The 24,532-nt window shown below is 44.3% G+C and overlaps 3 protein-coding genes and 1 non-coding gene across 5 annotated transcripts; 1 reads left to right on the top strand and 3 right to left on the bottom strand.

The window, feature by feature from the left end:
• The first annotated feature begins 3,049 nt into the window (after positions 1-3,049).
• Positions 3,050-4,435, top strand: LOC124680782 (ethylene-responsive transcription factor ABI4-like). The gene has a single exon (XM_047215828.1). The coding sequence runs from the start codon at positions 3,087-3,089 to the stop codon at positions 4,179-4,181; it is 1,095 nt and encodes a 364-aa protein (XP_047071784.1). The 5' UTR covers positions 3,050-3,086; the 3' UTR covers positions 4,182-4,435.
• A 2,859-nt stretch (positions 4,436-7,294) lies between these two features.
• LOC124680783 (KH domain-containing protein SPIN1) lies at positions 7,295-11,521 on the bottom strand. Its single transcript, XM_047215830.1, has 7 exons — positions 11,194-11,521; positions 10,953-11,041; positions 9,598-9,749; positions 9,150-9,266; positions 8,940-9,056; positions 8,307-8,450; positions 7,295-7,908 (listed from the first exon to the last, which is right to left on the bottom strand). Exons 1-7 carry the CDS (start codon positions 11,274-11,276, stop codon positions 7,744-7,746), a joined length of 867 nt encoding a protein of 288 aa, XP_047071786.1. The 5' UTR covers positions 11,277-11,521; the 3' UTR covers positions 7,295-7,743.
• Positions 11,522-20,161: 8,640 nt separating this feature from the next.
• On the bottom strand, positions 20,162-20,245 carry TRNAL-CAA. Its single transcript has one exon. It is a non-coding gene; the product is annotated as a tRNA-Leu (tRNA).
• A 243-nt stretch (positions 20,246-20,488) lies between these two features.
• Positions 20,489-23,339, bottom strand: LOC124680781 (50S ribosomal protein L17, chloroplastic-like). Of its 2 annotated transcripts, XM_047215827.1 has the most exons (3): positions 23,027-23,339; positions 21,084-21,498; positions 20,489-20,742 (listed from the first exon to the last, which is right to left on the bottom strand). In XM_047215827.1, exons 1-2 carry the CDS (start codon positions 23,292-23,294, stop codon positions 21,089-21,091), a joined length of 678 nt encoding a protein of 225 aa, XP_047071783.1. In that variant the 5' UTR covers positions 23,295-23,339; the 3' UTR covers positions 20,489-20,742; positions 21,084-21,088. The 2 variants fall into 2 exon arrangements, with proteins under 2 accessions (XP_047071783.1, XP_047071782.1); XM_047215826.1 differs by lacking the exon at positions 20,489-20,742 and having other exon boundaries at positions 20,997-21,498.
• Positions 23,340-24,532: the final 1,193 nt, after the last annotated feature.

The following is a 24,532-nucleotide window of genomic DNA, read 5'->3' on the forward strand; positions in this document are numbered from 1 at the left end:
GCGTGTGAACTAGGGAGGCGAAGAAACCCTCTGGAATCAACGATGAAGTGAACACCGCCGAAAGTAGTATCCATGTTGTCGCGTGATTCTGCGGAAATCGGACGCGCCACCTCGGTATGCGGTACGAACTCGAAGGACCCGCAGCCAACTGAATCTTACGGGCCTGACGGCGTTGGTGACTCTAGCACGAACGCTGCAGACGTGACCGGTACTGCCGATGACCTGCCTTGTGCCGACAGGCTTCCCACAGACAGCGTCAATTGTTGAGGGTACTCCTCGGCAATGCCCTCCGATTGGGGCTTAGGGTTGATGGAATCCTGTAGGCTGACACGAGACATCGGTTAACAAACAAGCGGGGAGAGTGATTTACTCAGGTTCGGGGCCCTCGATGAGGTAAAACCCTTACGTCCTGCCTGTCTGATCTTAATTATAAGAATATCGGGTTACAATGAGGTGCCGAAGGTTTCGGCTGTGATTTCGTCGAGAGGCTAAGTGCTACGGCGACCTAGTTCTGGACTTATGGTGGCTAAAGTTGCTAAGATTGATTGTGTCCCTCGGCAGCCCCTCTCCTGGCCTTTATATAGGAGGCCAGGTCTCAAGAGATCTGTCCGGGTACGACTAGGTTTACAAAAGACCTAGCCCTAAACTTTCCTTGTTCGGCTCTTCTTCGTCTTGTACTTCAAGGAATCTTCTCCAGCACCATCCTAGTGGCCCGCCTTGCCTTCGGGTATCTTCATGGGCCTTCAGTTGGGCCACACAGGATATGGCAATATCGGTTACCCGAAGGGCAATGCCCACGTCACCGGTACTACCGGCCATGAGGCTCCAATGGCAGGATTTCCACCGGGAGTATAAAAAGCCCCTTCTTCCCCAATGGAGTCAACCCTTCAAGCACATCTCATGGAACTCCATTGCTAGAGCTTAACTCTTCTAGATCTCTCTACTCCCCCACTCAAACTTCACCATACTTGAGGATTTGGTAGAGTAGACATAGATCTATACTTCCACCAAAGGGATTTGTATTTCATCAACATTCTTAGTGGATCTTTGTGAGGTGACCTTGAAGCTACTCTTCGTGTAAAGCTTCGCGGTTACATCTTGGGAGCCTCCAATTCGGTTGTGGATGTGTGCCCCAAGCTTTGTGTAAAGGTGCCGGTTGCGACCTCAAGGCAACCGCTTAGTGGAGCGTGAGCTAGGCCTTTGTGACGTTGCTCACCGGAGAATAGGGTAAGCCTTTGTGGCACCACACTCCTCCAAACGTAGACGTACTTACCTTTACAAGGAAGGAACTACGAGAATCATACCCTCGTGTCTCCGTGTACTCCACCTCGGTTACCTTTATCCTCTTACCACACTTTACTACTTATATCTTGTATTGTGTATTGTTGCTTTTATCTTATCATTTAGGTAAATTCACATAATTGCATATCTAGAAAATTTACCTTTGTGTCAAGCCTAAATTGAAAAGGAATTAAAATTTGAGATAACACCTATTCACCCCCCTCTAGGTGTCATACGATCCTTTCAACTCTAGATCCTGGCACCTTTATAAGCTGGACCCGGAGAGCCTTAGAGGCACAACTACAACTCATTGTAACAACGCGAAAGCGCCCAGATAATCCAAACAAGCAACAGTAGGCCCTGCCTCCGAGCATCGTGTTCTGGAGCTAGGTAAACCGCGTACCACCGTCCCAATAGCTCTCCGAGCATCGTGTTCTGGAGCTAGGTAAACCGCGTACCACCGTCCCAATATCTCTCTGAGCATCGTGTTCTGGAGCTAGGTAAACCGCGTACCACCGTCCCAATAGCTCTCCGCCCTATGGCCCCCACTTCTTCCCCCCTCCGTGAGGATCCCTCCTCCGGGTATTGTTGAGTAGGCAACGACACCGCCATTGCAAAGGGTGTTGACCTCAGTACCTTCTACCACCCCTACAACATGAGCGGCAAAGTACATAAGAGGGTGAGGACGAACACCGCTCAAAGAGAGACTAGTTCCATTTCGAAAGTGAACTTAGGGATACATTGTCGTCTCCGCGTCCCCTCAGTTGTTCCTATATTTGAACTCTTTATTTATGCACTTTACTTAGTGATAGCATTCGTGATTGAAGTTATATGTCTTGGTATCACGTAGTTGTTTGTCTTGATTAGTATAAATTTGTTTGTTCATATGTGAACACTAGTTAATATATGTTTTGGGCTAGATAAATTAAATGCTAGTTTTATTCTGCATTTGTTCGCACCGTTTGGGGGGCACCGGTGCGAGCCCAATTTCGCTGCCGGCCCCCAAAATGCTATCGGAACCGCTATCGGGGACGCCGCTGGAGATGCTCTATGTTCCTGATTCAAGTTTTATGTCATACTCCTCCATCAGATGGGCATCTATGTTTCTACTCCATCCTTGTGCGGATTTTAGTATGCGTGCACAGTAACAACAATATAAAAACATGACACCATCAATAACAAAAGATGCATCTACACCAATTTTGAATCTCATCTCAATCATAATAAACAATAAATAAAAAAGGAGATCTTGACAATTGTTTTAAAACAATACGTACAACCAATCCTATCTTTAGATCTGCATATATAATTCGTATGGATCACTCCTCCAAATCCTGGACCGTATAGCGTTTGCTCACGCAACGTGGCCAACTGGTGGCTTGTCAATCAATCATGCAACCACGCTACCTACCTGGCGTGAAGCAACAGGAAGATAAAATTTGAACCAACGAACGTTTCTTCGTTCACAAGTTGATCCGCTCATTTACAAACGGGCTCCCATGTTCCCCAGAATATCCGTCCACGCCCCTCGCAGATGCCATCCGATATTTGGAGGTCCGAAATCCCGAGACTGCCCCCTGAAGCGACCCGTCCTTTTAGGTCGTCTCCTCCACGGATTGATTCCCCACACGTCTTTCCCGCTTCCACCGCAGCCCCACAACCCGCACCCGCAACCCGCACCACCACCGCCGACCGACGAAACCCTAACCCTAGCTCCCCGCGCGCGCTCCCATGGCGGAGCGCCGAGGCTGAGCGCAGCCGCCCCCCCGATCGCGCGCGAGGATGGATTGAGAGGGCTTGAAGGCATGGGTCCGAACCCTAGCCTGGAGAAGATGGCCGGCCCCGGCGCGGGCGCGGGGTGGGCGCCGAGGGGACGCGTGGTGCGGATCCTCGTGCACGACGACGACGCCACCGACTCCTCCTCCAGCGAGGACGAGGCGCCGCCGCGGCCGTCGCAGCCGCCGCCTGGGCGGGGCGAGGGGGAGAGGGGGCCGGGGCCGCGGAGGAAGAAGCGCCGCGTGATGGAGGCCACCACGGGGAAGAGGGGCTCCTCGTCCTCCTCCTCCTCCTCCGCCTCCTCCTGGGCCAGGCCCAAGGTCAGGTACTGCGGCGTGCGCCAGCGCCGCTGGGGCAAGTTCGCCGCCGAGATCCGCGACCCATACCAGGGCCGCCGCCTCTGGCTCGGCACCTTCGACACCGCCGAGGAGGCCGCCGCCGCATACGACGCCGCCAAGATCCGCATCCGCGCCGACGCCGCCAAAAACCGCGTCACCAAAATACGCGTCCACCACAACGGCATGCCCGCCGATTTCATTTCCGCCTTCCGCCCGCCGCCGCTTAAGCATGCCAAACCGCCCATCTCGCCGCTGCCGCCGCCGCTTGCGCCAGAGCCTGCCAAGTCGGCCATCTCGCCGCCGGCGCTTACGGCAGAGCCTGCGAAGCCGGCCATATCACCACCGCCGCCGCCTCCACCAGAGCCACAGCCTGCCAAGCCGGCCATCTCGCCGCTGCGGCCTCCTCTACCAGCTAATTTGCCATTCGCCCTCCCGCTGAAGCTGAGGATGAAGTTTGCCCGTCCTCCAGAGTTTAAGGAGAAGGACTGGGATTGGTGCAATGCAGGGGAGGAGGTCAAGGAGGAATCCAGTACCTCTGCCGCAGCGGAGGTCAAGGAGGAAGGCGCAGGCGATGTAAAGGTGGAGGCCGCGAGCCGTGCCGCACCAGAGGTGAAGGTCGAGGCCGGCGCCTGCGAAGGCGAGGCGAAAGAGGGGGCCGACGGCACCTCTGCCAAGCCAATTTGGGCCATCATCACCGGCAAGCGCAAGAAGCGGTCGGGCTGCGGCACCCGCGTCGGCGCCCTCCACGCCTCCTCCGTCTGCGTCGAGGAAGTTGGCGGGACCTGAAGGTCCCATTATCCGTAATTACTACTATCGTTAGAGCTTTCCTCTTCTCTGCCTTAGCATCGTTAGAACTCCGTCGTACCCTGTAATTTCTGTCGGTCCGTGTTAAAAGCTTCTTGATGTGAAAACTTGTGACTGCTTGTCATATGATTGCCCGTGATTTAATGTATATACCACCCCTGTAGTATGATTGATATAGTCAGATGTGTAATGAAACTGATCTGCTACATTCCTGAATAAAATTCTTTTATCAGATACATATATGTTGCTATCGTCTTGTATATCAACACAGAAACATGGTTGGAAAGTCATTTCTAGAATGTTGGTAACAGTCAGATGTTTAATGAATCTGATCTGCTACATCCAGAATAAAAATTCTTTTATCAGATATATGTTGCTATCATCTTGTATCAACACGAAACATGGTTGGAAAGTCATTTCTAGAATGTTGGTAATAGTCAGATGTTTAATGAATCTGATCTGCTACATCCAGAATAAAAATTCTTTTATCAGATATATGTTGCTATCATCTTGTATCAACACGAACCATGGTTGGAAAGTCATTTGTAATTTAGAATCTGAGTTGGTCTCTTGTGAATTTATCTGCAAAACAAATGCGCCTCTGCCAATTATATCAAGCAGATTTTGTCCTATGTGTCCTTCCCAAGATTCACAGTTAATTTTCAGCTAGACCTTAGTAAGCTTTGTTAAATGTCAGTGTCAAATATTCGCATCGCCAGGATGTGATTTATGTTTCTTATTGAATGACTTGTTAGAATATTAACAACCTTTGTTAGTATGTCAATGTCTTCTCCTAGTATTAACATCGCCATGACATGATTTTATTTATTATTAAATGACTTGGTAGTGTATGAATCTTGGGTGACAATATGATGATATGATAGTAGTAGCCGCCGCTTCATCCAAATTTGCAGCTGAAGTTGGCAGCATCTTACAGTTTCAATCTGAGGTTGTATTATTAAGATCATGTGTTTGCTGTCTATCCAGATTAAAATTCTTTAATGAGGTATGTAGCTGTCATCTTGGATCAATATGAAACATGGTGCCAAACTATGGCAGTCATTTCTAATTCGGAATTTGAGACGGTCTTTGTGGATTGTTGGAAACTATGGCAGTCATCTGTACTTCAGAATTTGAAATTGTCTTTGTGAATGAGTTCTTCTGGAAAACGGAAGTGCTCAGTATAGTTAAAGATTGTGTCATCGCCGAAGGTTCACATTTGTTTTGAGTTGGTATTCTGTAAGCCTTGTTATATGCCAATGTCATATCCTAGTATTAACATCGCCATGCCATGATTATGTTTCTTATTAACTTGTTAGAATATGAACAACCGTTGTTGGTATATGTCGGTGTCATCTCCTAGTTTTAACATCACCATGAGATGATTACTTTTCTTATAAAATGACTTGTGAGACTTGGAATGTGAATCTTGGTGACAGTATATGATGTAATGATAGCAGTAGTTGCATTTCATTTAGTTCTTTTTGTTGAAGTTTGCAGCATCTTATAGTTTCAATCTGATTTTGTTTTCGTTTATTTTAAGTCCTGTTGTTTCTTGTCTATCTACATCAACAACTGCACAGCCTTTTCTTTTGTACTGCTGCATCTGGAATGATGCTCATTTTGACAGGAAATGTTTGGCATCTCTATGCAACAGTCTTTGAAGAACTTATGTCTAGATAATGCCACCAAACTAGCCTATTTCGCACCGTCGATTTGTGCTAGAGTTTTACATCTAGTTCTTGTGTGTTATCCACTTATCCTGAAGTCTCTTTATCAAGTGAGTGCAATTGAAGAACTGGTATTCTTATTCAGCCAAGAGAGGGAGCGATGGATCCAATTCTTCAGAGCTAGGCTTGTCATTGTAGCTGTCAGCTTGTCTTCCACTTCGAGTAGCTAACTATGCTCGTTATTCTATTCTGAGTGACTACACTGTTTTTATCACCTGTAAGTTTAATACTAGCACTGTACTTGTTTAGTTAGGACAGCATAGGAACCTGTAGACACATCTTAAAATACTGTAATACCGCATCCAGACCATTCACTGGAAACAAGGAATACATTTTTATAAATAATTTACCATTTGGTTATGTGTTCTTGAGAAGATGGTGACCGGGGCCAGAGGATTCCCAGTGTGCACCAACTTGCTCACAGAAAGGTTAGCTGATAACAACATGAGTTCTGGATACAACCATTCCAGTCAACTATTTGCTTGAATGCGACAGGTCATGGTCTTCCCTAGAACTGGTACTAGCAATGTCTCATGGTCTTCCCTAGAACTGGTAGTAGCTTGACAATGTCTAAGCTGAAGTTTCACCGATTCTCGCTTTAGACGAGTATGTTCAAGGTATAGCTCGCAGCTCAATACAGCGTTCTGGTGAAAAACGTCACAGTTTTTGTTTCTTGCTAATCGCTGTCATTCCCACACACAATCCAGCAGCATATCCCATCTCTGATGCCAAGCAGAGACAAACATGCTTGGAGCCAAAATTACCATGAACATAACCTACCACGGTCCATGAACAATGATGGCTTTCAGAGCTAGATTGCTACACTGTCAAATCAAATTTCTGTGGCTAAACCAAACATTATAAGGCACAAGTTGATGATCCTTGTACCCTTTTTCTATTCAATTATCCAGGGCCACAATATGTCCACTGCTCACCTTCATGATCACAAAATAGGTAAGCTGAGAACAAAATGGCTGGATACAACCATTCCCCCAAGTATATGTACGCAAATGGGACTGTCCGTCACAAAGTTCGCAGAGTTTTAGGCCAGCCTGGTAGTAACTAGTAACTTGACAAATGTTTGAGAATTTTTGAGCCGATTTTTCTCCAATCCTCATTTTCCAGTATCTTCTAAAAGCTCAATACATCATTCCCGTGGCAAACGTCTCACGGAATTCTCATTGTCACTATCACAGTATCACTCCTACACACACACAAGGCATCCAGAAGCATCCCACCTATGATGCCAGGCAGAGACGAACATGCCTGGACCCAAGTCACAACGAACAATGATGGCATTCAGAACTGGATTGCTACACTGTCAATTCGGCACGACCAAACCAACCACCATGAGGCACAAGCTGATGATCCTTATACCTCTTTTTATTGGATTATTATCCGCGACTCCATAATGTAGAAGGGATATAATAATATACAGGGAAAATCAAACACCTAGAAGGGGTGAAAGGAAAACAGGAAAGCTCACATACTCGGGCCTCTCTAGTCTGTCATGGAGATCCACCTACCATAGCACCACATACTAGGGTTAACAGTCAATTAACAAATAAAGAGAATGTTCTAGACGACCTTACATCAACCAAAGCTGGATCAACCCAAGGACCCAGGACTACTGCCAATGTCCCAGCGATTTCCCTTAGTCAGTAGGAGAAACCACGACTCAAACCAGACTCGGCTAGCGAACACAGGTGTCGCTTCCTTCACGTGCACCCGCGGCAAATGTCCCCAAGACATGGCGTCCCATAGGGGGATAAGGCACCTGGACAATACCAGTAACGGTTGGGGGAGTTGGTTCCCTACTGGCCTGTTTTCGCACGTTTCATACCACCATTACTGAATGGGGATATGCTTCCTGGATGAGGGGATACACTTCCTGGATGAGGGCTGTCCTCACGCAGGGTTGAGTTAAGCATCGCCAGCTCCCTGAGCTGCTGCCTCTTGTAGAAATCCTGTGTCTCATCCTGCAGCAGAAATCAACATGGCTTTGTAAGTGAGGCATATCTGGGGTTTATTTAGAAATGAAAAAGTACTCCTGGAGAAGCAATAATCCATGATATAGATGTGCAATTGTACACATGCTCCAGATAATACACGAGAAATAAAAACGGACTCCCACAAAAAATATAGGGAATCAGTTGAGAGATCAGTAATGGTAATCCAAATTCAAGAAAAGAGATCTGCTAAGCGATTAGGACTAAGCGAAGCTGGAGGTAATATTTTTCCACATGATTTAAGCATTATTGATTGTTCTTTAAAAAAAACACTTCACAACATATTAAACCTTAACATGGCTAATTGATTTCTCCAGCAAGCAAATCCGTACATTGAAAGATTAATGGGATGCATGTTAATCACTTACCACTGGTTTTAGCAATTCCTCTATGATTTCCTGTGCATGTCTCAGTCTGGCATCAATAATACTGGCTGGGAACTCAGCCTCTATCAAGATATGTAGTTGTTCACTGAGATGCTCATAGCCTGGTTTTCCTCGTAGTTTGTCCTCCTATAAGAAATACGGAAGAAAATATGTAAAACTTAAGGTCTTACTTCTTAGCAACATAAGACAAACACAAGATCAGACCAAGCAATGGAAACTTCAGGTAAAGACAGCGTAACAGGAAGACAGATTTATGCGGGACAAAAGGAAAGTTGACTAAACAGGACATAATAGAAATATATTGCACTGCCGTAAAACCATAGTTATCATGTAGAAGAACTTTAGCTTGGAATTACCACATTATGGTAAAAAAAAAGGTGGGGAGTTTAAGGAGAAAGTTAAAACACATAAGCCAATATGAAGGTCATGAACAGGCCGTGAGATCCCTATCACTGGAAGGCAATTCCAGTAGACTTTCTTAACTTACTATGCAATGTAATTTGCAGACTTCCAAGGAAATGTAAAATGTTAAAGCAACATAACAATGACTGCATAACTGAAGAAGCACTAGTAATTTAAATAGGGGCAGATCAAACATAGCAAAACTTTTGTTACCTTCCCTGGATCTTTGATTGAACCCTTTCCTCTGATGAAAACACGACAACCAGTAGATGCTTCAACCCGTTTGAGAGAATTACCTCTAGGTCCTAGAATGCGGCCCACAAAATTGAACTGTGGTAGAAGTGAAAACTATATCAGTAGAGATTGCGATGGATCAAGCATTATCATGTGTAAACTTAAAACTGCAAGTTAGAGGCAGCATACACTCGGATAAGAATCAACTGGGACCTCCAAGCGTAGAATCTTCTTTACGGCATGAGAGCTAGGGCTTGGTGGTGCTCCTTGCCAATCCATATTGTTTCCTTGAGGAAAACCTAATCTCTGTTGAATAATTCAAAATGACAGGCACAAATGGTTCAGTATTGTTTCACGAAATAAAATATTTGGAAGCATGTGCAACATAAATATGAGACAATATTTCTCACCAAAGAAACTCACAAAGTCACAATTATATATCATAGTATCATATTGCACATCCAAAAAGTTCATTTTAACTTATGTATCTACAAGGTCCATTGTAAAGATAATAACGACTAGAACTCTCAAAGCAAAAGCATGTTCTCTGGAGCATGAAAGTGCAAAAGAGTGATCTACTGGATTGCAAGCATATCTTGTTTCTTACTGAATGAATAAATACATGCAAGATGTGCACCTCTTGGTGTAGTCCATTCCAGGGACTGAATCCGTTGCCAGAGAGATTGGATCTTGGATTTGGTGAAGACATTGGACTAGGACTTCTGAACCGATGCCTGTCAAAATCACTAAATCCAGGGTTGTGGGCAGAGTTTGATACCCGCATAATTTCTGCGTAGAATGAAAGCGAAGTGAGAATTTAGGTAAAAGAAAAGAATAAGTTGTTGATTATAGGTTGTTTTATACAATCAAGACAGAGACAATCATGCACTGGCCAAAGGCAGATATCAAAAAGCATATACACATTGGAACCAGATCCAACATAGTTTGTATGATCATTTGCAGTAGGTCCATAACACAAACCATTACGTTCTTCGATCCTTTGAAGATCATCAAACATTTTTCAGATATGCTTATCCAGTATAACTAGAACACGGAGATGGTTAGCGTGTAGTTTTTCTATAGGCTGGTCTAACCAAAAGACATTAGTGTGATGCAACCGATATAAATTTTTATCTAACACCACCATTTTTATAAAATAATACTTGATGATCTCGCTGAAGATAGTAAATCCTTCAGGCTAATATGTGAGATAAAGAATACCTTATAAATCATCGTCTAAGTGTGTGTACTGGATGCAAAAAAACAGAATCAGATGGTCTAAGCATTTCCTATAAGAGGCTGTATAGTATCAAGCGAAGTATTCCTATAATAATTCAGTCTGCAAAAGGAGTGCATAAGTAGATAAAAACTGTTTACATAATTAAAATGAGGATTGGACATGAGCAAGACTGCACGATATCTCAACACCCTCTTTGTTGGTAAAGCCATTGATTTGTTTGACAGTGACTCGGACGAAAATCTCACGATGTCCACAGATTGCATTCACCACTGTCCAGTGTATATACAATCGACGAGCTTTATCACTGCTTTTGCATATAACAGCTAAGAACAAAAGTCTAAAGCAGACATATGGTTCTCACCAAGAGAATGATGAGATGATTTGCTAAGACACCAGATAAATATGGAACATCAATCCAACCCCAATATGTCAGTTAAATGGATTGATCCACCATACAACACCGCAAACATAGATCGTTACATCCGGTTCGGCCATCAAGGCCACCAAGTGACAACATTATCGTGTATAACCGGAACCATCTAATCTCACCAATGAACGAAAACATCGCAATACAAATCTAAAACGGAGTATCATATATGAACCAGAGATCGTACAACCAGGCAGCTACAGTCAATGCCATCCAAGGCGAGCACTATGCAAGCACTGCAGCCATGTACTTCCCCCCAATACCCACAAGCAAATCACATCATCCTGCAAAAGAAAACAACAAGGGGGAGTTCAGAAGATCTCACCTTGGCTTAACAGCTTGCTGCAGATGGGCAGAACCTGCGTGAAAGGCCCCAGCTTCTGGTGCTCGGCGAGCAGCTCGGCCAGATACTGACTGCACAAAACCATTAATTGCACAAGAATCACATCATCACCATCGTTCATCAAGCAAACCGGACATGAAAAAGAATCAATCTTGGGACTAAAAATCGGCCATGAAACGACCAAAGAAACTGCAAAAAAATCTATGCGCCGCCATCGTTCTACCTGTCGACATCCGGGTTGCTTCTAATCTGAGGGGATAGGTTCCTCGCAGGGGAGAACCCTTGCTGGCTGTAGAGCCCGGACATGGCGGCGGCTCTCTCCTCTCGCCGGGGAGAGGGAGAAAGAAGGAGACAGACAGAGCGCCGCAACCGAGGCTGCGGCGAGGAGGCGGTGTGGGGGTGGCAGGAAGAGGAGAGGTGGAAAGGGCTGCTGCTTTAGGGTGCAGCCTGCAGCGGCAGCAGCCAGCGTAGGGGGAGAGAGAGAAAGGGGGAGCGGCTGCCGCTGTGGAACCCTTTTCTCTCTCTAGAGTTGGCCTTTGCTAGGTTGCAACACGCCAGCACGGCAGCCCCCCTTGGAAAGGCTTTATCAAAGGCCATAATTTCTGACAATAATAAAAGGATAAATATGAGAGAGATGTGTTTTTGATTTTTTTTCGTGATTTTTTTTCGATTTTATATGAGTCACATCATGTCTGTGTCTGAACGATGCATTATAACATCTTGGATTTTTGTGGTTCCGGTGTGAATCGTTTTTTCGGCGAGAGGTTTGCGCGGTGTAGCCATCACCACGCGTATCGTATTATGTTTTCCGCACGTCGGGAATAATACCGAAAATGCAAAAAGGTTGAATTACAATTGAAAATAAGTTTTTTCTTGTTTGTTCCTAATCTATGTTAAACATGTAATATGTAATGAGATAAGGCTCGTAGTTTTGTGGTTTGAAAGTAAAAGATTTTGCACATACTATTGTTGGCATCTTTTATCATATTCGAGGATTTTTGTTTCGATGCATACAATCTTGGAGTTTGCGTGGGATAGGAGTTTCTCCAGGAGAGTGACACACCGATATATGTCGTTATTCCATATACGCGGCGTGCAAGTACATACGAATTAGTCAATGTAGTATACAAATTTTTTTCATGAGGAGAAAGTGATGTCTTTCTGCGAGTGGATCACCATTCATTTGTAGTGCGTTGGTTTTCTTTTGTGGATCAAGCCATCTCAAATTGATTGATCATGATATATACTTTTCTGAAATAGAATTATCTATTTAAATAGCTAGAACAAGATGTTTATAAAATTCATATTATCTCATTCATCAAATATTTTGAACTCCGAGTGTGTTTATATTTCTAATTCAACATTGTAAAATGTGTAGCTATTTTACTTATAAATACAAATTTGTGCACGTATGGATGATACAAAACACTCATGTTGCCGCATGTAAATATGAAAATGGACTGAAACTCCGAAACCCTTCATAAAGTGCACACGTGAGCATTTCCATTTCATTTTCTTCTAGTGCATTTTTTTAGGTGCAATGATAGAAAATTCCATGGCCTATTGTTATCAACAGCTAAAAGCCCTATTTTTATATGTGCTAGAAAATAAGAAATTATGGAAAATTAATTAGCATGAGACACAAATTAGTTGGCCACGTCGTAAGTGTGATACACCTGGCAATTTTGGGCAAGCCAAAATCTCCCTGCCCACTCTTACCAAACTGTCTATTTTGTCTCTGGAGTCAATTCCAATTCCAGCCTTTTCTCCATTTTCTACCTAATTAATCTCTCCAGCCAGTACACAGGGGAGCCTCTTGATCATGCTCCAAATTTGGCTGTCAGGCATTTAGTGGCATGGACCCCTAGCGACCAAGACCGTATCCAAAAAATAAATATACAAATAAAAACATGTAGTAGTATGAATAACAATACCAGTCTACAGACATAAATAGCCAGCTATTTGTCTAAGCAAGCGACATGAACACTTTCTAACCACTGTTTTAGGGCCTAACCAAGCGTGTAGCAGAGGCCCACGTAGCTGCTCCATCGGTATATTGCGGTGTGCCGTTGTTTGTTTCCCATACAAGATGTGTCGGTAGCTAGTGAGCAGAAAACATGGTTGTCGCTGTCAGTGCACAAGAGGAAGTTCGGCCTTATCACTAGCATCGAGAATGGCTTCTTAGAACCATAATTGTATTACAAATGGGCGGGGCATCGTGCGACGGATACTGGTCGCATCTAAGGATCGACGGTGATAAATGGCGCCTCGCCGACCCACAGGAAAAAAGAAGATAATTAAATTGGGGAACAATGCTAGAATTAGACAAAAAGTCGCCTTCAACCTTCGCTAGGGTCATCTGGACGGTCAAGCCATAGGTCGTCACTATCGATTAAGGAACAAGAGATGTTTTATAGAGTATATGATTGTTTGCATCGGTCAATGCAAAGGCGGATGTTATCCCCATTAATAAAAAGAGGTTTATACATGTCATGTTGAAAAAAAATCTTTTTCGTAGTACTTAGATAAAAGAATGTCGTGTTATATTTTTGCTACTTCTTGGTATCGTAAGAATTTAGAACAAAACTATGAAAATAAGTTGTACTACTATCATTATCGTGAAACCAAACCGTCATGAACTGAAAATTTCAGTAACAACTGGCATGAAGTGGAAAATATCATTGACGTTCGCAGGCACCAACATTTCTTACAGCACATTGCTAGCAAAAGTTGGTTCATGAAAAAGTACACGCACCAACCATTAAATCAATACTAATTATCTCTCCAAAAGATCATATTAATTTCTGGCATGTACATTCAGGGCAGCTGAATCATGTGTACCTACTGTACTAACTAATTTGCCTCCGAGTTTTCACTATCCACCGATGAATGAACCAAACCGACGTTCATGAAGGACATAACTATTATTATCTTATTTCTCACTGACAAAAAATAGGAGTACATAAATCAACCGTGGACCACACTAGCTAGAGAAACATACTCTATCAATCTAAAAAACAATGAACTACTGTGATAAGTTAGCTTTTCCTTGAGAAGCTGTGAGCTGTGCTGTGATCTGGTTATCAGCTCTCTTTCTCTCACTTCTTTGCGTTGTTCTACATTTGGCAAACAGGTGAACATGGAGTGTGTCTGGTAAGTCGGTAAAAGTTGCCGATCGAGGTAATTTGCCGTCCATTGTATACCTGAAGAAACCAGGTAGGCAGGCAGGATGCAGTGATCCTCCATCAACTTTTCTGTTGGCCCTTTTCGGTCCTTGCTTCCACGCTCGTCAGTCTCCACATGCTCCCTCCAGCCTCGTGCATCACCGGTGGAGCCAAGCTAAACAAACAAACCCCGAAAACAGTTCTCTAAAATAAAGCCAAGAAACAGAATCTAATAATTTTAGTTCATTTCTAATTGCAATTTATCATTGATTAAGCGAGCTCAGTTTACTGCGGAGGGTATCACACTTCGTTAAGCCTTTATAGTGGAAAGTTTCTTAGCATGTTTTATTTTTATACAAGACAAATTTACCCAATGCACCGTATCGCACTAGCTGAGATACGACAACCCTCTCTCTTCCTTGACTGACATGCCACATCAACAATGTATATAAGATACAATGCTGAAAAACTTTATTGTGGAAGGTATAAGAGTTAACTGCTTAAATCAGATTTTTAAATCTATCTTAGTCAGCTGCTGGGTCCGTTTGTTTGGGCTTCTACTTCAGCTTTTGGGGTCCAAAAGTGGAAGCCCAAACAAACACCCAACAATTGATAAGCGCTTTTCAGAATCGCGGCCCAAAAATGAACTACGTTCGCGTCCCGCAGGAAAAGCGACGCGGGAGGTGCTTCCCGAGCTTTTGCCTGCTTCCCGCAGCAGCAATGACTCAAGTGCTCTCTACACTTCACCCTATTTACGAAAAAACTGCCAGGCCATATATAAACAAGAAGCCCACCCTTCCTGCCCTTGAAACGGACGAGCCGCCCGCCCCCCCGAACCGCATTTCCCCATTCCCCTGCTGGTTAGGGTTAGGGGTTGGCCGCCGCCGCCCCCGTTCCCCGCCGCCGCCGCTGTTCCCCGCCGTCCACGCCGCTTCCCGCCGCCGACGTGCGCCTCCTCCCTTCGAACGGGCGCAGCACGGGGCGCGCAGCACCGGCGCGCTCGATCCCGTCGGCCGCTGTTCCCCGCCGTCCGCGCCGCTTGTCGCCGCCGTCCACGCCGCTTACCGCCGCCGTCCGCGCCGCTTCCCGCCGCCGACGTGCGGGCAAGCCTCCTCCCGTCGAACGGGCGCAGCACGGGCGGCGCTCGATCCCGTCGGCCGCCAGAGACGGGAGCATCTGGAGGCTCGGCGTCGCCGTTCCTCGTCCGACACCGTCCCTGCAGCCTTCTCCGACGCCTCACCAACATCCTGCTCCGACCCCGCCAACTCTGCTTCTCCGGCGACCAACACTGCCTCCCTGCCGCACCAACGACCTGCAACGAGAAGGTGAACACTTGACCGTAACCAAGTACTCGTGGCCCTTGTATGAATTAAGTTGGTGAAATATGTATGCTTGTTTAGCTGAAATATGTATGCTGGTACTGAATTGAATTGCAATACATACAGAGATGTCATGGTTGAAGTTGCAATATGAGGATAGGAAGAGAAATTAGAACCCAACGCAAGACTTCAAACTTTATTTGCATCTATGTACTTTGAGATTGTATCCTTATGCTACCATGTTATGTTAGTACTTTGTGATGTACCCATAAGACTTGGAATGTCTCTTTTATGTATGTGAGTGTTGCCTTTGGTCATGTATGGTGCAGATTTGTCATATATATTGCTGATTTGCTCATATATATTGCTGTTTGGTGCTGATTTGCTCATATATATTGCTGTTTGGTGCTGTTTTGTCATATATATTGCTGTTTGGTGCAGATTTAATCATATATGTTGCAGATTTGATCATATATATTGCTGTTTGGTGCTGTTTTGTCATATATATTGCTGTTTTGTCATATATATTGCTGTTTTGTCATATATATTGCTGATTTGATCATATATATTGCAGATTTGATCATATATGTTGCAGATTTGATCATATATATTGCTTGCTGATGATATGTTGTTTTTTTTAGATGAGCACAAGCCATAGTGATGAAAGTGACAGTGATGATGGCATTGAGTCTGCACTTATGGATTCAAGAAGGCGCCGTCGTCACCGGAATATAGAAATGATGTATCATGTTCTTGAACACTCCGAGAAGCATCTTACGAAGAAAAAGAGGGTAGAACCAAGATGCACCGGACAACAATGGGTATTTGATAACTTGGGCAACTCGAAGGATTGTTATGACATGTTCAGAATGCATAGACCATGTTTTGATTCTTTGCATGACACTTTGGTTGAAAAATATGGTTTGGAGGGGTCAACCCGCATGTGTTCTGAGGAGGCACTTGGAATGTTTCTATGGACTCTTGGTAGTCCACAATCTGTGACTCAAGTTCATAACCGATTCAAGAGATCTAGGGAGACAATCAATAGGAAGTTTGCGGAGGTGCTATACTGTGTGAATCAGTTAGCGGGAGATATCATCAAGCCTATTGATCCACAGTTCCCAACAGTGCATGAGAGGCTACGGGATTCTAGATTCACACCTCATTTCAATGGTGCAATTGGTGCAATTGATGGGACACACATACCCGTCATTGTGCCTGCTGCTCATATAGTGAACCATGTTGGCCGCCTTGGATATCCCACACAAAATGTTATGGCTGTTTGTGATTTTGACTTGAGGTTCACCTCCATAGTTGCAGGATGGCCAGGTTCCGTGCACGACACGAGGATATTCAAAGATACATTGCTTAAGTTTGAAGCAAATTTTCCTCATCCTCCTCCAGGTATAAGTTAGGATTGTGCATTCTTCATTACATGATATTGTTGCCATATATGCTAGGACTAACTTGTGTTTTTTTAGGAAGATACTATCTTGTTGATTCGGGTTATCCCAATCAAGATGGGTACCTTTCACCGTATACAGGAACCAAGTATCATCTACCTGAGTTCAGACTAGCTGGACCTCCGTCTGGGAAGCAAGAAATATTCAACCATGCTCATTCATCTTTGCGGAATGCTATTGAGAGAGCATTCGGGGTATTGAAGCAGAAATGGCGTATCTTGCATGGCATATCAAGTTACTCGATAGAGAAGCAGACAGAGATTATCATTGCATGTCTAGCACTACATAACTTCATTCGCGATAGTCAATTGTTTGATCTACACTTCTATCGATGCGATAAAGATGAGAACTATATGCCTCCGGGGCATGTTAGTTCCACATCAGCCGGCAATGTGGGCAATGATTTGGGAGAGGATCATGTTAGCATGAATAGCACTCGTGACAACAGCCAACGCTTTGTTCGCATCAAGGGGAGGTGGCTAGGCGTTGAGAACACTTCTAGCTCTTTTGGGTCCATATGGACAAGTCTTGTAATATATATCTAGATCTTTACAAACTTGTTGCTCTTTTGGGTTCATATGGACAAGTCTTGTATATTTAATATGAACAAGTCTTCTAACATAATTAAATCGACGTAATTCAATCCTTAAGCGTGGCAATTATGTTAGAAACACTCAGAATTAGCTAATTCGTCTCAAATCGGCATTTATACAAGTTCACCAGCATTCAGGGGCATTTCAGACATTTCATCCTCCTTACCAGCAACAGCAGCCATCCACAGCACTCCTACCAAACATCAAATCTCGAACTTCCACAATTGCTTCCTACAACTGTTTTTCCATAACTTCAACAATTACAATTGCTTTCAAAGCTGCAGCCCAAACAAACAGGGCCTAAAAGGTGAACCATGCTTTTTTTCACCAATATTCTTCTTCTTTTAGCCAGCCTTGGATCCAACTAAAACACGCAGATGTGGCTCGCATCATCATCATGTAGGATCAGAGTATCTAGTATTTGCTGTATAAACAGAGATTTGGTCCGCATTGCGAAGACATAGGATCCTTGCGTGGTTGGAGACTGATGTAATTGCCATCGGGAGGCAGCGCACGTTGCCGCAGGCAGGCGCGGCGTTCGCAACGCAACGCACCACTACGTGCTGCTCCTCGTGGGGGCAGACCCCGGCAGGCCGTGTTCATATACCTGTAGTACGGATGCAGTGGACTCAGACAATTTCTGTACAAGAATGCGATCGTTAGCGACCTATGTACGGGTTCGAAAACCACAAGAAATTTCTATAAAACTTAACATGAGTAAGTAAATAGGAACTTTTTTTGAAGTCAAGTAAATAGGAACTGGTTTCGCAAAAAAAAAAAAAAGGAACTGAGGTAGCTAGTATATGCTTAAACCTTTTCAAAAAAAAAAAAAAATCACGACGTAGAAATATGATTTTCCGCGAGTTCAAGAAATCGGTAGGTTATGTACCAATGTACTCAAGCTACAGAAGAATGAAAAATAGACAGAGGTTCGTTAGACAAACAAAGAGCCTTGTCCTGACAGGGTCCAGTATCGGCGACGACATCACCCATGGGAATGGATGATATTTGCTTTTTTTTGGAAGCATTTTCAAAGAACTCCATTCACAACTTCTTTAAGTAGTTTTTAGGCGAAAATACGTGGTGGAACATATGCACTCATGAACCCTATAACTTGCCGGCCCCGAAAATCGTATTTCTAGCACTCCAAAATCGTAAAGGACACACATATGTATATGTGTGCCCATTTTCATACTCAAATTCGAAAGTATGTAGCTTAGTTAAAAAATCACAAATTCCAAATAAACAGTCTAAAGGAAACTTCTCCTCCCGAAATTTTGGTAACTTAGTGGTCAGGTAACTATATATGTAACTTAGTCCCGGATTAAATTTATTCGGGTTCAGGAGTACCTATGTTCAGAAAATTTTCTTTACTTTCTAGGTAGTATTTGTGATTGATGGTGGAGGCTGGTTTGCGGGTAGTTTCAACATCTCAACGGTGAAGGTGCTCGAGCTGCGTTTTTTTTTCTTTTGCCGCAAGCACCATTATTTTGTTTTGTTGTGTGGTGCAAACATTGACAATCCTTGTTTAGCTAGTAGTTCTTCATGTTGTCGTTGGGGATTTTGCACGCTTTCTACTACGTCACATTTGTCCTTCAACCTACCACCCTTTGTAAGATTTTCATCATACTGTTTCTCACAAACTAGGCGAGTGTATTTGTCTTTAATCACTCCATTGTGTTCTCTTGATGAGGTTGTGGAAGAAATAGCGAGATGGCAACACCCTTACGGCCATCATAATTCCTCACAATGTGGAGCGAAGTCTCGTTTCCAATGTTGATTTCGGGTGCGGGTTGGGTGTGTGGCGGCTATGTCATCGAGTTATTTTTACACTTATGTGAACTCCACATTAAAATTGTCCCCTTGGGCCAAGCGCACAATGGCCTAATGGCGGAAAATCCTCTAAATCACCCCAGAGGCAATGCAGGATGGACGGGTAGTTATTTAAAGTCACCTTATCCATATTTTATTATAGAGAGAATCGGAGAATAATACACACATATAAGATACTATGCACCCTATAATACACACGAAATTATCCACGAATACCATATTGTACAGAAAACTCCGTGAAAAAATAATTAAAAAAGATAATAGCGAGGGTGATGTTTCTAAAACATGGAAAATTTCAAGACTCGTAAATACGCATCCAAACATAAATTCAGCAACAAATAGTAAGTAACATTTATTTGCTTTTTCTAATATAGATAGCCGAATTTGGTTATGTCTCGTAGAAGATTCTGAGTTAGGATTCGGAAATCTTGTGTGTTTATAGAACCCTTGAGAACCAGTGGAAGGGTTTCGCCGCATGATGATCTGCACGGGATACTTTGACACGATCATACGAGCAAGCACACGTGCGGTTCCACCACCTACCACGCCTGCAGCTGACTCACTGGGTCAGACAGCGTAATTGCTGCCTCTTCTCGAGTGTCCCTGTGCCCCTGTGTGTGTGATGCATCTCCCTGAATTATGACGCTCCAAGAACGACATGACAAACACATATCTACCCCAGTACGTCGTCTGACTCATCTGCCGGGCCGTTACGCATGGGCAACGCAGAGCATCCCAAGTTGTTGCTAGGAGAAGACGATAACATTTTGACTGTAAAATTCAGTAAATCGTTGGGACAAAAAAAATGAGAAAAAGATTTGTCAGAAGTGGGGTTTGAACCCACGCCCTCGTAAGAGGACCAGAACTTGAGTCTGGCGCCTTAGACCACTCGGCCATCCTGACTTTGATGTCCAGGGCTTGGAAAAATCCTATTTGTACTAGACATAAGCTGCTACCATCGACCTCCCAACAATAGTTCGAGACGCAAATTTCGTCAGCAACATCACGCAATCGATTTTGTTCAGGAGATTCCTAAAACATGTACAGCTGGAAGCTACTTGCGTGCACATAACAACATTGTACATGAACGCTTGCAGAAACATTGGACAGTCAAGGAGTACGGTTCCTGAATGAAGAACTTGAAACTTGGAAGAAACCAGATTGCGTTCTCGGGAACACTTTCCAGATTAACAGTATAGCACCGTGATGTTGCACTGTAGGACGAGCTCAAAATTCCACACATGATCTACACTTTGTTTTACAAAATAATATTTAGAAAAAAAGACGGGCAATTTGCAGACTACCCGGCCTGAGAAGCACCAATGGATCAACTGGGTCCTCTTAAGATTTGTTTTCAAGGGTATGCCCCGGGAGACATATCTAGCACACAGAAGGATATTCTGCAGATAAAAGTCATACATTAGAATGAAATTCGTCGCTAGCAAAGTGAAAGATATTGCAAACAGACATTTAGCAGACTAGATACTTGTACGCTTAGTGATTGTAATTTCGCAAATGCCTTTTCGTGCATGTTCTTTTACCATCTAGTATCACTTATATATTGATGCTCTGAAATTTTGAGCTTAGTAAAGCACCATCGCTGAACTTTAAAAAAAACTAATTTGTACACCAATGCCAATAATGTAAGTCGAGATATTGCAAAAATACTCCTATTTAGAGCAAAAAAATCAGTACATATTGGTGCTTTTATCCGGAGACAGATATTATAAAAGGAACTCACTTCACTTAGACAAGCTCGATATAAGCCATAGGTGCATTGTCTCCCCGCCTCGGAAATGTCGGGATGATCCTTGTGTAGCCCCCGTTTCTTTCCCCATACCTGTCTGGAACCTCAGCAAACAGTGCGTGGACTATATTCTTCTCATAAATATATCCCAGGGCCTGTCTCCTCTTGTGAAGAGAACCATCCTTCGCCATCGTGATCATCTTATCAACCCACTTCCTCATCGCCTTTGCCCTTGGCTTGGTGGTCTTTATCCTCCCGTGCTTCAGCAGCTGTGTGGTCAGCCCACGTAGAAGTGCCTTCCGCTGGTCTGCAGGTCTCCCGAGTCTAGGAATGCGTTTCCCGTGCCTCATTGCCAGTATCCTTCCACGAACATCAATACCAAACAGTCGGTGCTCAAAGCTTGATTCCACTGCATATTTTGGACAAAGTCAATGAATGAGTTCATTGCGAAATTCGTAAGAATCTCATAAAAATCAATTCTAACTTTATATCTTTAATGTGGCTGGCCCCAAAAACTTTACTAGTCTAGTCTGACTCTGACATTTTCTATTATTAAAGGGGCCACATGGCCCCCAATTTCATTTAAGAAACTGGAGTCTGCTAGGGGCAACATTCAGGGAACATCAGCCTTACATCTTATAGAGATAAAATCTCCAAAGCAAGATGCCAAACAAACTACTACAGCAAACTACTAACAGCGACCATCCAACAGGAATAAAAGAAACAAGATGTAACAACTGAGTTCTTCAATGTCTGTAGGACATTCTTGCACTATTCAGGATTTGTATGTTGTGGTCAATCAGGATATACCAAGGAAAACAAACTGTGAGCAAACGTAAGGTGATAAAACTATTTTGGTCTTCATGATAATAGTTCTTTGCTTATTCGGCAGGATAAAAGAATTACACATGGGCTGACAAGTTAGCTATACTTCTTTCACCAACCATAGCTCTTTTGCCCTTCCTATTTAACAATTCCATGTGACACGGACAAACATTTTTCAGATGCAGCGACAGAAGTTCACATTCATTACTCTTTATCAGGAGGAATAAAATGACAGTGTCACAATTTGAACCACCACAGGGATGTCAAGCATCATCATCATCAGATTAAACAGAACGAGAAAGTGAAAGAACCAAAGCTATGACGAAATGTTTTTCTATACTGTGAATGGGTGCAGATGTTGATGGATCTGTAAACGATAGAAATGGCTTGTAATTTTTCAAAATATGTGACCGATTCTCCATCTGATGGGTTTGTTGACCTCCTATTGGTAAACAGCCAACATATGCTAAACTACATACATGCCACAGTAATTAAATCCGTAATATTAGGATAAATTCTCTTGAAAATAAATCCGAGATATTATAGATTGTGTGGTACATTGTCAACCTTTTATCACAAGGAATAAAATGACAGTGTCACAATTTGAACCACTACAATGATGCCCAGCACCATCATCATCATATGAAACAGAACAAGAAACTGAAAGCATAAAAATTATGACGAAATGTTTTGCTTTAGCGCGACAGAAATGTCTAGTATTTTTCAAAATATGTAACCAATTCTCCATCTGATGGGTTCATGACCTCCTATTGATAAACGCTAACTTATGAAACCACTTACATGACACGAGTAATTAAATCGGTAATTAGATAAATTCTCCTAAACACATCTGTCTATTGTGTACATTGTCGACGATTTAATGAGTCGAGCAAGCTTGAACAATGAAACCACTTGTAAAGCCGGTATGTAGCGTAGCAAGAGACCGTCTGAAAGGTCATGAGCAAAGTAATTGACACAATAGAATTTATGGAGTCCCAGGTGGCCACGGAGAATGCATATACGCAGTGCATTTTCTAATGCTCAATTTGTTTTGCTGGACTGGTCGCTAGCATTGGTGACACATGGCATTGCAAAGAGGAAAGATACCTCACCGGAGAAAGAGGAGGTGTACGAGAAGGCGAGCGACGCCGAGACCGCGGCGGACACCGGGGCGGGAGACGCGCAGGACGAAGCGGATGTTGACGTGGAGACGAAGGAGCTCCGGAGGAACGGGGCGGCGGAGGCGCCCAACCGGCGGGCCGCCTGCTTGCGCGGACGGGGAGCGCCGCCGAGAGCCGCCGACGGGGAGGGGCGGAGCGAGGGGAGCGCGGTCCGGAGGGAGTCCATGCGCCAGGTCGAGGCGGAAGCGAAGGCCTCCATGGTGGGAAGGAGAGCGAGCGGAGGAGTGTGGTAGGTTCGGTGGGAGACGGTGGCGACGCCGCTCGGCTTTGAAGCGGATAACGTTTGGATTCTGCTCAAGATTGGGTTTAGCTGTGTTTAGGCTGGAAGTGATGGGCATGGGCCTAATCTTTGACAATCGGCCCATAGAAAATTACAGTAACATACCCAATGAGAACACATTCTACTACTCCCTCCATCAATCCCTAAAAAAAACTCCCTCCACCGAAAAAACATTTTCGCAGATTTAGTCTTTTTGACTAAACGTGTCTACCTTTATTAGCCCGCAACAACCAATTTAGAGTACATTTTCATACATCTCCTGGGCCATTTGCAGTTTTTCATATCGAAGACGTTGTGTATTCTCGGGCGATGAATATAACGACAAATTCCATGTTATCACTTTATTATCCAGTCATAGCGAAAATGGAGCCCAATACAGTGATCGCACATAACACCATGTTACATAGTACAATCTACTTAATTGTCCTTTCATCCTCCACTACCTTCTTATAGTGACTAAATTTAAATGGGTGCATGCCTCGCCGCGCAAGTAACCATTAGGCATGCGAAGGAGTTGGTGGTGGGGGATGACGCCTATGGTGGTGGGGAAGAGGCGCTGGGGCTGGAATTCCATGATGTATGGGGTTTGGCCCAGAAGGAACCGGCCTTGGCACCGCCATAGCGCCTCCCTTCTCCTCCTCCATCGGTGCAGGCGTTGGGGCTGGAATTCCATGATGTATGGGGTTTGGCCCGGAAGGAACCGGCCTTGGCACCGCCATAGCGCCTCCCTTCTCCTCCTCCATCTGTGCAGGCGCTGGGGCTGGAATTCCATGATGTATGGGGTTTGGCCCGGAAGGAACCGGCCTTGGCACCGCCATAGCGCCTCCCTTCTCCTCCTCCATCGGTGCGGGCACTGGAGACTGGATGGTCGATAGCGGGTCAGAAGGAGTTTTTGGTGGCGGAGCGGGGTAGTTATGTTCGGGGTTCGGTCCGGTAGGAACCGGCCTCGGTTCCTCCATCACGCCTTCTCTCGCCTCCTCGAAAGACCAATTGGGTGGTGGCGGGGAGTAGATGATTGGAAGCGGGTAGACATGCCCGCGGGGCGGCGGCGATGAGTGGATGATTGGCAATGGGTCACCAATCATGCGTGCAAAAGACGCAGTAAAAGAGAGCATTAGCGGCAAAAGGAAGAGGAGCAACGTCACCACATTGCTCTT

Source organism: Lolium rigidum, unplaced genomic scaffold, assembly GCF_022539505.1.
Source record: "Lolium rigidum isolate FL_2022 unplaced genomic scaffold, APGP_CSIRO_Lrig_0.1 contig_28069_1, whole genome shotgun sequence".
Taxonomy (NCBI): domain Eukaryota; kingdom Viridiplantae; phylum Streptophyta; class Magnoliopsida; order Poales; family Poaceae; genus Lolium; species Lolium rigidum.